The sequence below is a fragment of the Biomphalaria glabrata genome, chromosome 15 (assembly GCF_947242115.1).
Source record: "Biomphalaria glabrata chromosome 15, xgBioGlab47.1, whole genome shotgun sequence".
In the NCBI taxonomy this organism is placed as follows: Eukaryota; Metazoa; Mollusca; class Gastropoda; family Planorbidae; genus Biomphalaria; species Biomphalaria glabrata.
The window spans coordinates 30,269,595-30,283,461 of NC_074725.1; the positions used below are offsets into that span (position 1 = coordinate 30,269,595).

Consider the following 13,867-nt stretch of genomic DNA (forward strand, 5'->3'; position numbering starts at 1 on the left):
AAAAAAAGTACAAAATTTCAATTTTTTTTGGTAACAACAAACAGGACTAACACACAGACTTAGATCTATGTTTAATAGGCATACAAGATTTGTCAACTTCTTTAAAATCTGAAGTCATCTTACTACTGGTTAAATGTATCCACACATAAAGCAAAGGTTTTTAATTCTAATCCAAGGGGAGTAATACTGTTCTAAAAATCAGGTCTCACTGGGCCATTAAACAACATGTTTTGTTTGTTTTGGATGTTCCTTCAGAATGAATATTATTACTTTTGAGACATTGTTTATACCACAAATGGGCTCCATGTGGTTAGTATGGGTTGGCCCATTTGGGGCCCCAAAATCTTTGCTATCAGGGAAAGAGAAGTTTGTTCCAACTACTTAGTTAAAACAAGGTTTCCAATGACAAATAGTAAATGTTACTTGTTACAAAACAAATACATGTACTAAATGATAGACTCACATTGGATCAACGTTGGCTGTGGCCTCATCAATCAGCAGGATTCTGTTATTCCTTAGTATGGCCCTAGCCAAACAGATCAGTTGGCGCTGGCCCACACTAAAATTCACACCCCCTTCTGAGACCTCAGCCCCAAGACCCTCGGGTATATCTTTAATCTGTTCTCTCAACTTGACCTGGAAACAAAGAAATTGTCAACTATAAAACACAACATTGTTAGAAAGGAATAGATTAATTAATTAGCCAGGAACTGAAGAGTTCTTCAGTTTGATAAACTAGTGCATCAATGGTGAACTTTGTGGACTGGACAGTATTAACTTCCTCCCCTGTAAAGAAGAATCTACAATTTTCCAACTAAGAACAGGACACACACCTCTGTTAAATTACCATCTGAACAAAATAAACTCCACACAACTCCCCCTTTGCAGACACTGTGCCCACCCTTATGAAACCGTAAACCATATCCTCTTTGAATGCCACTTCCTAATCCACCTTAGGCAGACCTTACTTCCACTACAGCCCAACATAACCAACACTCTGTACGGCAGTGCTGAACAACTGAAGAAAACAGCACACTAATTATTTTCCTTGGCACAGTCTGCAAAAGAGCTCACAGCTCAGCAGCAATAAAGCTGGCTAGAAGAAGAAGAACTGTAAAGAATGTAGGAGCTAATGGTACATTAGTGCAATTTGGTTTTAATTGTAAGCTACTAACTAGTTCATCATTAGTGTGAGAGCTAACGGTTCAAAACTTTCAACTAATGTTTCATACATTTAATTAGTACCACTTCTGTTAATGCATCAATGTCATCCTGTTCTAAACAAAGAATGTGATGGTAGAATGGAATGGCACAATCTGATAGTATAATGTAATGGCACCATGTGATGGTAGAATTTAATGGCACAATGTTAATGGTAGAATGTAATGTGATGGTAGAATGTAATGGCACAATGTTAATGGTAGAATGTAATGTGATGGTAGAATGTAATGGCACAATGTTAATGGTAGAATGTAATGTGATGGTAGAATGTAATGGCACAATATGATGGTAGAATGTAATGGCACAATGTTATAGTAGGATGTAATGTGTTGGTAGAATGTAATGCCACAATATGATGGTAGAATGTAATGGCACAATATGATGGTAGAAAGTAATGGCACAATATGATGGTAGAAAGTAATGGCACAATGTGATGGTAGAAAGTAATGGCACAATGTGATAGTAGAATGAACTCACTTCATCTAAAGACTTCCACAGCTGCTCATCACTGTGGTGTTGGAATGGATCCAGATTTTTCCTTAATGAGCCAGTGAATAGGACAGGGTCCTGAAACAGAACAACAATTTGAACTGAAGACAGGGACAAAACAAAATCTAAACAAAAAAAACATTGACTAAAATTAGAAGAAAATATGAATAAAAGCTGTTTAAAAAAATGGATAGCCTCACTGAGAACCAATGACAAGGATGGCTGCCTGGTCGTGCGGTTTGCGCGCTGGACTGTCGTTCGGATTTATCGACGGTTCAAACCCTGCCCGCTCCCATCCCCCCGTCATCCTGCGGGAGGTTTGGACTAGGAAGTAAACTATCTTCAACTCTGAAGGAACATCCGAAACATGTCAAACATTTTACAGACATACATAAGAAGAAAACATATTCCTGAACGCTGAAAAACGTGGGCACTCCAGGGATTCCGGTGCCTGACCTACTGTCTTCTAAAATCCTCTCCTGCCATTCTAAAAAGTTTCATTATTTGTGACCTTCTTCTTCTTCCTCATTCTCATTATTATGTTGGAGATGACTAGACCAATATATGAGATGAACTACGCAGGAGTTTCCAAATCAGGCAGCGCTCCATATAGTTTTCTTTCTATAGGGGTGTTTTGAGATCAGTGTCTTGTTGGGGCCTATTTATAAAGAATATAGTTTTGAAGGACATGATCAGCTTTCTCAGGTGACACAAGGGACGGATTTCGCTAGCTGAGATCTGACCATTCTCAAGATTTTAAAAATTCAAAACAAATCAAAGCACCCCCCCCCCCCAAAAAAAAAAAAAAAAAAAATTACCTGTGGTATGATGGAGATTGTACTCCTGAGGTCATGCAGCCCTATCTGCTGAATGTTGATGCCATCAATCTCTAGTTTCCCCTCTGGTTCTGACATCCTGAACAATGTTGTGATCAAAGAACTTTTCCCTGCCCCAGTCCTGCCAACAATGCCCACCTGGTGGGACAGATTCAAAACCATCATACAAGAACACAAGGCTACATACATCACAAGGCTCCATACATCACAAGGCTACATAGATTAACCCTCTAGCCATATTAAAGTCATCAAGAATACATATATCGGTAACAGAGCAGAAGAAAAATAGATTTATCTTCTCTTAATGGTAAGTTTATAGAACAGCTGACTACATCTACCATCGAAATCACAACAGCAACCCACATAAAAAAATTATATTTGTATGAAGCTCAACAAACTTTTTTGAATTCTTGTCAATCTATTTAAAGAATTTCTTATTTTCATTGCAGGTCCAACCCCCATCACTCATGGAGACTCTTTTAAAAGATCTAGCTCTGCCAAGAATAACTGCAATGAGCCAACCCGCTGCATAGCATACACCCCTATTTAGTGACGGTTGAACACGTCCTGAATGACACAGTTGTCCAAAGGGGTGGGTGATTGGACAACGCAGAGAATTATATATACATATACAGAAAAGATTACTTGTTCTCACCCCGCCCTCTTTTTTTTTCTGAGCTGCGCTCTCTGTCACAGTGAAAGTTATGTGGGGTAACTCTAGCCCGACTTGCAGAAATAAAAAAGTTATCTTTCCATGACGTTTTCATCGAGGTTTAGAGAGTCTGCCTGCGTGGGTCTTGGCCCACATGGTTGGGTGACTTTGAGAATTATATCTATAGATTAGATTTTAGATCTAGTACTAGCCATAAAGTAAAAAAAAAATGTTGAGAAAATGACTAAAATGGCTTTTTGTTTCACACAACATCCTAGAAAAAACATAGTTAATATCCCCCCCCCCCCTCCTTTCGTTACAAGATTGAAAAGAAAAAAAATAGATTTTTACATTTTAACAATTCAAAATAATGAAAAACAGAAGAATAGCCAGAGAGTGTAAATAAGACTTTCTGTAAAGGAGGAGGATTGGGGTGGGAGAAGTGATACTTCAAATTACCGCCCAGTCCAAGATATAAGTAAGGAAAAAAAATAGAGTTTGCCCAATGGCATAATAAACAATATATAGCATGGAACAAATCAACGGGCATAGCCGGTGGGTAATGCTTGTATGTAATAATGATAGAAATACTAAAGTTTCCAAACCTTTTCTCTCCCATGTATAACAAAGGTCAAGTCTTTCAGTACAAGTGGTCCACTGGGAGAGTATCGCAGACACACTTTATCGGCCACAATCTGTCCTTCGTACGGCCAGCCAGGAGGTGGTTTGGTATCAGGCTTGGACTCCAGTGCTGCCTCCTCCGGTAGTCTAGAGTACTCCAAGACTCTTTCAACCGAAATCATCTGTGGAGTCAGAAGCAAACATTGATGACAGATTAGTGCAAGAACCAATCACACCTTTACTAATAAAAGCTAGTTGTGGTTATGCGAGTTCTTTATAAATGAGGGTCGTTATAGTTATGGTAATAGTTCTTGGAGCTCCTTTGTCAAACAGTAAAGACAAATCTAATAGTAATACGAACATTTATTTACACAAGTATAAGTTGACGATCAAAGCTTCTCTAGTCTGCACCATACTTTTACTTTTAACTAAATGCAGGAAAGAAACTTTTTTTTTTCTTCTTGATAATAAATCAATTCTACAACAACACTTTAAACTTCAAATTGATCTAGATTCTGAATCTTATTTTTTTTTTTATTTCTGGTCATAATGCTATATCTGAAAGACATTCTATTATATGGAGACTATCATTATAGAATCTCATTTGTTTAATTTATACAGAAGTTCCAGATAATTTTTCTTTTAGGAATGACTGTCCAAAGTGCATCCCACACAGCCAGTAAGACCCAACCCAGTAATGGTCGAATACAATGTGGAGCCTTCAGACAGGACAAAGGGTGAAGAGCTCCAGACATTGCCTGTTTACCGAGGTCTTTCTCACTCACAAGGGCCACGGATACATAGTTGAGACCAAGGAAAAACCTGCTGCCAAGGACAGACGCAGACGGCAAAAAGAAATATTAATCGACCACCGGCGGACAATGGTTATGCTTGCCCTGTGTGTCGCAAAATATGTAGGTCACAACTGGGGCTGCGTAGCCATGAGAAATATTGCATTGCTCATTAATCTTCGGACTCGAAGAAAGCCTTATTATTGTTCTCCCATCAAAAAAAATCAGAAATGTCTAAAGCACAGAACAAAGCGAACTAGCCCCCCCCCCCCCCCCCCCCCCCCCCAAAATGAAATCAACACTTACAAGTGAACAGTCACAACAAAAAAAAAACAAACAAAACAAACTCAGTCGATGTGCTCACCTGATTTTCCACTTCTGCACTCTGCCGGACTCCCCACTGAAACATGCCCATCAATGTCATGGTGTAGGTGATAGACAGGCCAACAAGACCTGCACTCATGGCTAGACACAAGAAACAAAAGCAGACAAACATGTAACACCTACAGATCAACTAGGTCATTTGCACTCTACTTTCCTTAGCTACATATGTTGCTTTTGGATAGAGTGTCCTCCACACTAGCATGCTGGTCCACTCTGGTCCAATCTCTTGTGGACATGTGGAGGGAGGGGGTGTCTGGGAGAAATTTTTAGTTACACCTTTAGGAATCAGGAAACACAACTCAGAGTCGAATCTGACTTAAAATTTACTATTCAACATTGGAATTCGAACTAGAACCCCCTTGTTGTACAGTGTTTGAGCCCTATCTTTCGCCATACTTGAGTTAGGATGTAATAATATTCTAAATAAATATTGAATATTCGAAATAGTATCTAATACAACAGTATCTAATACAACAGTATCTAATACAACAATATCTAATACAACAGTATTTAATACAAGTTATAGACACTAGCTAAACATTTACAGCCATTACCCAACAAAAGTCACTATTGTGTACAAGCAATCCTAGGAAGAGATCTTGAAGGATATAATGTAAAATACTTTTAAAATGAGATGAACCAGTCGTTCTACGACTGAAGGAGGCCAACACACTTTTAAACAATAATTCTCTAAAGAACATAAAAAGTTTCGAGAGTTAGGCTAAAAGTAGTTCATTGTGGTGAAACTGATTAGTAGTGTTAAGAACATAAACTGCATTGCCCAGGGTAACCAAATCAGGAACAGATTTCCCCATACCCATCTCACCCCATGCCTTACACTAAAGTGTTTATTTATACAAGTCCATCTTTGAGTTACGTTACTTAGGATCATTACAACTTAACACGACAACTTAACTTCAGTTGGGACAAGTGAAATATATGTACTTACAACCTTTTTTGCAACAAATGAATTAAAGATCTAGCAAATTTATATCAAATAAACAATTTTAAATATTGTTTTAAATATTTATATAATTTCTTTAAAAATATGTTAGAGTGAAGTTAGAAAGATCATCAAATTATATTTAGCCTTACTATCTGCTGCCAAAACAGAGCAAACTGTGACGGCTGTAACAAACAGGGCACATAGCCAGTCTAGTCGAACGGCAAGCCAGCGGCTTGTGGCCAGGAAAAGGAACCAGGCCTCGGAATGTTTATCTTGGTAGGCATCAAATTCCTCCATAAACTTCTGCTCCATGTTCATGGAGCGTATAGTGTGCAGGCCCTGGAGCGTGGCACTGAGGTAGGAAAACACTGGACTCCGAGCTGAACAGAAGGATCAATATTATTAGATTACATGTCCTCACACAATACCATTTCAGTCAGGTCAAAATTTTATTTCAGAATATAAAAGTTCCCCATGTGGAAATAAGGTCTACAGGGCAGATTGTAATAAAATTCTATTTGAGAATATAAAAGTTCCCCATGTGGAAAAAAGGTGTACAGGGCAGATAGTAATCAAATTTTATTTCAGAATATAAAAGTTCCCCATGTGGAAAAAAGGTGTACAGGGCTGATTGTAATAAATTTTTTATCTCAGAATATAAAAGTTCCCCATGTGGAAAAAAGGTGTACAGGGCTGATTGTAATAAAATTTTATTTCAGAATATAAAAGTTCCCCATGTGAAAAAAAGGTCTACAGGGCAGATTGTAATAAAAACAAATATAAAATCAACAATTAATGAGAGTGATATGGAAAAATTACCAATCATCTAAATTTTTTCCAGCTATGGTAAGGTGGCCCAGGATCAAATAGGAGTTGGCTGAACTCAGGGACCTAAATCCAAGCCTCTAATTAAAAGTTATTAGAGTGGGAATAGGCCCTTAGCTTCCAAACCATGGTGTCATGAGTTCAATTCCAAGTGAGGACTGGCATTTTGAGACTTAGCCCACACAACTGTAAATAGGTACCTAACATTACTTAAGGAAAAGTATCGACGGTAGATCAATGTGCTGGCCAGTTGTTAGCCTATTTTAATTAAGAGTAAAAACCCTGTGTTCCTTTGACCAGAACTCAAACTTGTAATCTTCAGAGAGACAGAGGAGTATTAGACTACACAACCTAGTCCATACAGTGACAGTTTTGTTTGAAAAACAAAATCATGGACCAAGTTGAATGAACAAATAATAAAGCCTTGATTTCCCTGGTTGGGTTAGAAAGTACACTCTGTTTGGGCTAAGAAGGATCTACATAACTCTAATACTAACACAGCACTTTGAAATAGAAAACTTTTCTTAAATAACAGAATTATTGGCTTTATTGTTAAAATTCAGACTCAGAATTTAGATTCGAAAGAACTGTTTTTGTGTAAGCATAAATTCATGCCACTGAATTATTTCAGAAAAAAATAATACTATACCCCTATATAAGTGCATTTTCTTCCCTAATGTCATTAGAACATGAAATAGGTTGCTTTATTCAGTCTGGAAAACCAAAGACTTAGGAGTTTAACATGCACTACTACAGACACATAAATGTGTGTAGAATATATTTTTTTTTTCAAGGAACACCTGTAATTGTTGCTCTAACAATGAAATCAATATAAACAAAATGTACAAAACCATAATGTGGTTACAGCTCTGCAACTGTTCCCATTGCAATGAACTCACTTGTTCCTTCCAAACGTTTGATGCTCCTGGACGTCTGCAAGTAGTACTTCCTGACCAAGACAAAACAGATGGCAAGAGGAACAGTCGGGATGAACACATAGGGGTTGACAATACCGGCCACTAGAACAATGCCAAGGATGAGCAAGGCACACTGTAGGATAGAAACAGAAGTTGTATTATTAGTATTTTTTAAAGTCAATTTTCTGTCATGGCAAACTCAACAGGAAAAAATAAAATGTATTACACAGTAGTAAAGCAATTAGTTAAGTATCCCTCTTAGACTTTGTGATCTATGGGGTAGGTAGACACAGACAACGGACAGCTCAGAGTTAATCTACTGTAGTCCTCCTGTCACTCCTATATGCATCAGAGTCCTGGACCTTATCTTCCCGTCACACCAAAAAGCTAAACTCCTTCCACCTAAGCTGTCTAAGGAGTATCCATAAGGTGCGTTGGTCCGACCACATACCAGACACAGAAATCTTAAGACTGTCCAACATGACCAGTATCAATGCGACAGTAAAAAGGTCCCAACTTCGATGGGCGGGACATTTAGTCCGCATGCCAGTCAAACACCTTGCCAAACGACTTCTGTATGGGGAGCTGTGTGCAGGAAAGCGCTCCCAGGGAGGCCAATACAAGCGCTACAAAGGCACTCTTAAGATGCAATATCGACATTCACAGCTGGGAAGCACTAGCTCTCGATCGCTCCATATGGCGTGAAGCTGTGAGTCTCGGAGTCTTAAGATATGAAGCAAGAAGAGTGGCCAGGGTGAAAGAGCGCCAAACCAACAAAAGCTGAGAGAAGAAGCAAATCTATCTGCAACTGACCAAACCTACCCATGCCACGTATGCGGCCAGAAATGAGAAATGTGCTCATCTTCGACTATGAAGGAGGAGCTATATATATATATATCATCTACTCACTTGTATAAAGTCAAAGAATGTGACAGGCAGCAGATCATCCATGTGACCAACATCTTTAGAAAATCTGTTCAAGATTCGACCTGTACAATTTTAAACAATATTTCATTTGATTAGAAAATCTGTTCCAGATTCAACCTGCAGCATTTCAAGTAATATCTCACCTTTAAAAAAAATATAAAATCAATACCTAAGCAGTTAAGTCAGTTTACAAAAAGACTTACTATTAAATCATTTAAAATTAGTCACTAAAATATTGAAATTGATACAGAATAAAGTTTACCCACATCGTATGATGCTTAGAAGCGCCAACCTGGCAATGAAGGCTTCCTTATAACCAACTTACCAACTGGGTTGGAATCAAAGAATGAGATGGGAGATCTGAGAATTCTGGCAAACATCATGTTGTGCAGGGTCTGGGAGGCGTCCACCGCAATCTTGAAAAACAGGAGAGCTCTGGCCAGGCCAAACAGGAAGACGGCCAGGATGATGCCAGTGAACACGTAAATGTTAAAGTGGCTGTCCACATAAGGAATGGTAATGTTGCTGCTGAAGTTACCGCTGAAGTCGCTGACGTTGAAAGAGTCTGTCAGGTTGTTGATCTCCAGGAACTGACGATGCTTTTCAATCGCTGCATACTTGACTTCTTCCTGGTTAGACCTGTTGAATCAGATGGCTATTTTAGACACTCTGGGATATTCAAAGAGGAGAAAAGTTAACCCTAACATTGTCTAAGCCATTTATAAAGAGCAAAGGTTCCATAGGACAAACACCTTGTGATCTAGAGTGCAGGTGATGTTAAGTTAATCTGTCTTTAAAGCTAAAGATTGATGACCAAGGCATGTGGTCATTACTTTCCCCAACTAATGCCAGGTACCAATTAGAGATGATGGACTCAAGGGCATCCTACAAATCCTTAAGTTCAAAATCCCCATCTTCAGAATATTTAAACCTGAGGCCCCTCAGTTCTGAAGCTAATAGCTCTACCACTCAACCGCCTCACCCCAAAAGTTTATACGGCTATCGGTTGGTCATTGTGCTGGCCACCTGACACCCTGGTTAACCATGTGGCTCTCATAAATGTGGCTCTCATGACTGTGGCTGTGTGGTCAATGACTTGTGTCCATTTAAAATAAACTGATATCTTTAGAGCTTTAAAAGAGAAGATAATTACGTCATATGTGTACCCATGTGTCAACCTAGTCATGCGTGTTAATTAGAGACTTAAACTCTGCCAAGTTGTTGGTCTTTCTTGCTAAATCAGGCAACCCATTCCATGCTCTAATAGCACTAGAGTAGAAGGAGAACTTGTATGAATCTTTTCTAGCATATGGAACAAGAAATATGCCTTTATCATTGTGTCTTTCTGAGTTTATATTAGGTATGTGGGAAGCGTGGTCGAGAGGCTAAGTACACTTGAACTTGGACTGGCTAGGCTACCTATGAAGGGGGCTTGAGGTTCGACATCCGACTCGAGAAGAGTTATGTTTACTGGTCCACAAATGAGATTGGACCATAGCGCTCTGAGCATGCTATAAGCATGAAAGTAGCGCTATATAAAAGCTATAATTTGTGTGTGTCTTTTTTTGTGATAGTTCAATATTTTATGTATTATTGCAGCTTTATTTTTTAGTCTTCAGTCATGAAGTGTTTTCAAGTTTAGTGATTTTACTAATGGTGTTACTCTAGTTCAATGGAAGTTTTCATTTGTTATATATCATATGCATCATTTTGTGTCTGATCTAGTTTATTTGTTTTCTTGAGATGAGGGATCCAAAACAAAAGATCAAAAGATAAAGGCACATTCCCCGTTCCATATGCTAGGACAAATTTGTACAAATACTCCATCACCTAGTGCTATTAGAGCATGGAATGGGTTGCCTGAGCCAGCCAGGAAAACCAGTGACTTGGCAGAATTTAAGTCATTGGTTAATATGCATGACTAAATGCATGAACCGTAGGATGTAATCATCTTTTTTTTTGAAGTAACGTCTGTATTATATAAGATAAGATAAAACAGAGGAGGCATGTTTATAGATTTTTCTAGTTTAAGTTACCTAGCATATCAGTCTAGTGTTCTGTTTTTTTACATTAATACATTTAAAGCCTACTAAGTTATGCATCAGAACAAAGACTTTTCAAACCCCTTTAATGACATATAGTGAAGGTTGATCATTCAAATTATGACTTGCATAACTTTAGAATTTTAATATGACTATCTCTTTGACTTACCATCGAGACAGCCACCAGTCGCTCCCTATGTAAAACAACTGAGCAGCGATGTTCAAAAGGACTAGAATAGTGAACTTGAAAACTCCAGAGCCAGCCTTGAAGTAATCCACATAGATCTTCATGCCCACGTTCCCCTTGGCTCGCTCCTCGACTTCTGGAAGTTGTACTGGTTCTGGCTAATCACCACACAGAAAATAAAATAGAGAAAGACAAGTTAAAAAAAACTACTTAATAAAAGATGAACATTTAAATATTCAAATTATGACTCATATATATATATATATATATATATATATATATATATATATATATATATATATATATATATATATATATATATTAGTATATATATATATAAATTAGTATTATAATCCTATAATTATGATGTTTCGACTAATATGGCTAAACATCAGTACTGAGTTTAACAGAGAAAATAATACTATTACTGACAAAACCTCTACTATCCTACTTTCGCGCATTTAACCAGAGGGTTTATAAAATTTTTTTTACAAATGAATAGAAATGAATGTGGGGTACATGAAGGTGCAGAAATTACAAAATTTATTTTACTCAAACTTTTTTTTACATATGGAAAATTCATATAGAAAAATAGAGCCTTTTTTTTTTTAGCCGCCACTCTTTAAAAAACAAGGTTTTCGGTCAAATAACACATTGAAAAAGAAAAAAATCTATGTTTTTCAAAGGGAAACTATTCTAGATTAAATTAAATCAATCTAAAACATTTTGGGGAGGAAAGAAAATAAAAACAACAGATGTTTTAAGCATTGACGATAATACTGAAAGGATGGGGTCTTCAAATGCTGGTCTTGGTGCCTTCCTCGTCTTTCCCAAAAATAAACACTTTGAAATAATTGCACCCTGTAGTGACTACTGCTCAAATTTCCAAGCCGAAATTGAGGCAATTACCATAGCTTTGCAGACAGTCGAAAACAAATTATATGAAGGGATACAACCAACATCAGATATTGTTGTCTTTACAGACTCCCAGTCCACTCTTCAAGCACTTAACAGCAGCACCTCAAAAAGCCCAAGAGAGTTGACAACACTAATAGTGATAATACACCAGATGATGACAAAATTAAACATCAACATCACATTACAGTGGATCCCTGGACACATTGGCATCATGGGAAATGAAAGGGCAGATAAGCTTTCAAAGGCAGAATCATCTATGGAATAACCAGATCTAGACCTGTTAACTACCTCACCCTGAGGTCAATGTTAATCAACAACCACAACCAATGGGCAACAGGAAACATAGGCAGAGCCATGTACAAAGAAATGACTACGCCTAACAAACTGGACAGTATTAACTTCCTCCCCCGTAAAGAGCAATCTACAATCTTCCAACTAAGGACAGGACACACACCTCTGTCAAATTACCATCTCAATAAAATAAATCCCACACAACTCCCCCTTTGTAGACACTGTGCTCACCCTTATGAAACCGTAAACCATATCCTCTTTGAATGCCCCTTCCTAATCCATCTTAGACAGACCCTACTACCACTCCAGCCCAACATAACCAACACCTTGTACGGCAGTGCTGAACAATGGAAGAAAACAGCACACTTTTTTTCCTTGGCACAATCTGCAAAAGAGCTCACAGCTCAGCAGCTATAAAGCCGGCTAGAAGAAGAAGAAGGATGGGGTCAATCCAGCTATGGTATCGCTGATTAGGAGAAAAAAAGAGTTAAACAGTTCAGAACATACCTCATAGCCCTCAGCAATGCTTGCCAGAGACAGGTGGGAGCCAAACTCTGATAGTTCAGGGTGGACAGACAGGGGGTCCACAGAGGAGCCAACAGGTGGGGAGGAGGGCTCCTCATTTTCTGGTCTCTTTAACAGTTCAGAAAAGTCCACACCAGACTGAGACAGCTCATCAAAGGATCCCTTGATATTTATTTTACCCTATATGGGCCAAAAAAAAAAATAAAAAAAATTTGCAAACATAAAATATGGGCAAAGAATAAAAATGGTTGAAAATAACAAATATTAAGACATTGTTATTACGGCTTTGATACAGCGCTACTTTCATGCTCATAGCGCTTTTGCTCCAATCTCATTTGTGGACCAGTGGGGGGGGGGGGGGGGGGGGGGGGATCTAGGAGTTGGTTTTCCGTGCTGCCTTTAAGCGCTCAGTAAACACAACTCTGCCCGAGTCGGGTGTCGAACCTCGAGCCCCCCTTCTAGGTAGCCAAGCCAAGCTAAGTTCAAGCGCACTTGGCCTCTCGACCACGCTTCCCACGTTGATATAATGTAGCACACTCTAAAAACTGCAACGTCTCTCAATGTCGAAATGTTAACATAGAATTCAAAGAGTTTGATAGAGAACAAATAAAATATATACTTTACAGATGTAACGTTATAAGGACCAAGTCTAGTAACATGAAATAAGACAATCACTCTTTTGCTGCTATATTTTTTTAGTGTTATAAGTAAATATAAGGTCTGTTCTGTTGTTTTCAACAATATTATCTTTTAAATTATTTTAGCATTTAGGTCTGAAGTTATATGGACAGTGAAAGTACATGGGCCTCGGCTCTGGAAGAAAAACGTACAATCCGAAAAATGGCCAGCTCCTCTACCACCGAAGCAAAAGCCACCTTAACCTGCGCTATCTGTGGACGGGAGTGTCTCTCCAAAATAGGGCTCCACAGCCACATGAGAAAGTGTGCTCTGAGATGAACCATAGTCGTTCTACGACTGAAGGAGGCCAATGAATATATACAGTGCTTTTTTTTGTGATGGTACACACTGGTATGGCGTGCCTGCACCTTTTTCAATATGGGGAAAAATATGACTTTTCTTGTATTTTAACCTTTCTTAATAATTTATTAGTAGTTAAAAGTTAGGCAATCCATCACTGAGTACCAACAGCTATTTTTTTTTACAAAAAAAGCACTGCTTCTTTCTGTTAGACGGATGCTGTAGGTATAACCTTAGCAACTCAAAAACAGGCACAGGGGCACTTATACATACATAAACTTTTTAAGAAAATGCCTGCCATCTCAGTTTACAGTTTA

The 13,867-nt window shown here is 38.3% G+C and overlaps 1 protein-coding gene across 12 annotated transcripts in view; it reads right to left on the bottom strand.

Moving 5' to 3' along the window:
• The window catches only part of LOC106062148 (ATP-binding cassette sub-family C member 4-like), a 103,472-nt gene that overhangs the window by 5,953 nt on the left and 83,652 nt on the right, over positions 1–13,867 (bottom strand). For all 12 annotated transcript variants that reach the window (XM_056011971.1, XM_056011981.1, XM_056011979.1 and 9 more), the window contains 11 exons: positions 12,555–12,752; positions 10,821–10,996; positions 8,935–9,248; positions 8,592–8,671; positions 7,665–7,815; positions 6,090–6,320; positions 4,975–5,075; positions 3,804–4,001; positions 2,529–2,684; positions 1,699–1,788; positions 464–636 (listed from right to left, as the gene is read on the bottom strand). In XM_056011971.1, coding sequence (XP_055867946.1) covers positions 464–636; positions 1,699–1,788; positions 2,529–2,684; positions 3,804–4,001; positions 4,975–5,075; positions 6,090–6,320; positions 7,665–7,815; positions 8,592–8,671; positions 8,935–9,248; positions 10,821–10,996; positions 12,555–12,752 — 1,868 coding nt within the window. The remainder of the gene's footprint in view (positions 1–463; positions 637–1,698; positions 1,789–2,528; positions 2,685–3,803; positions 4,002–4,974; positions 5,076–6,089; positions 6,321–7,664; positions 7,816–8,591; positions 8,672–8,934; positions 9,249–10,820; positions 10,997–12,554; positions 12,753–13,867) is intronic.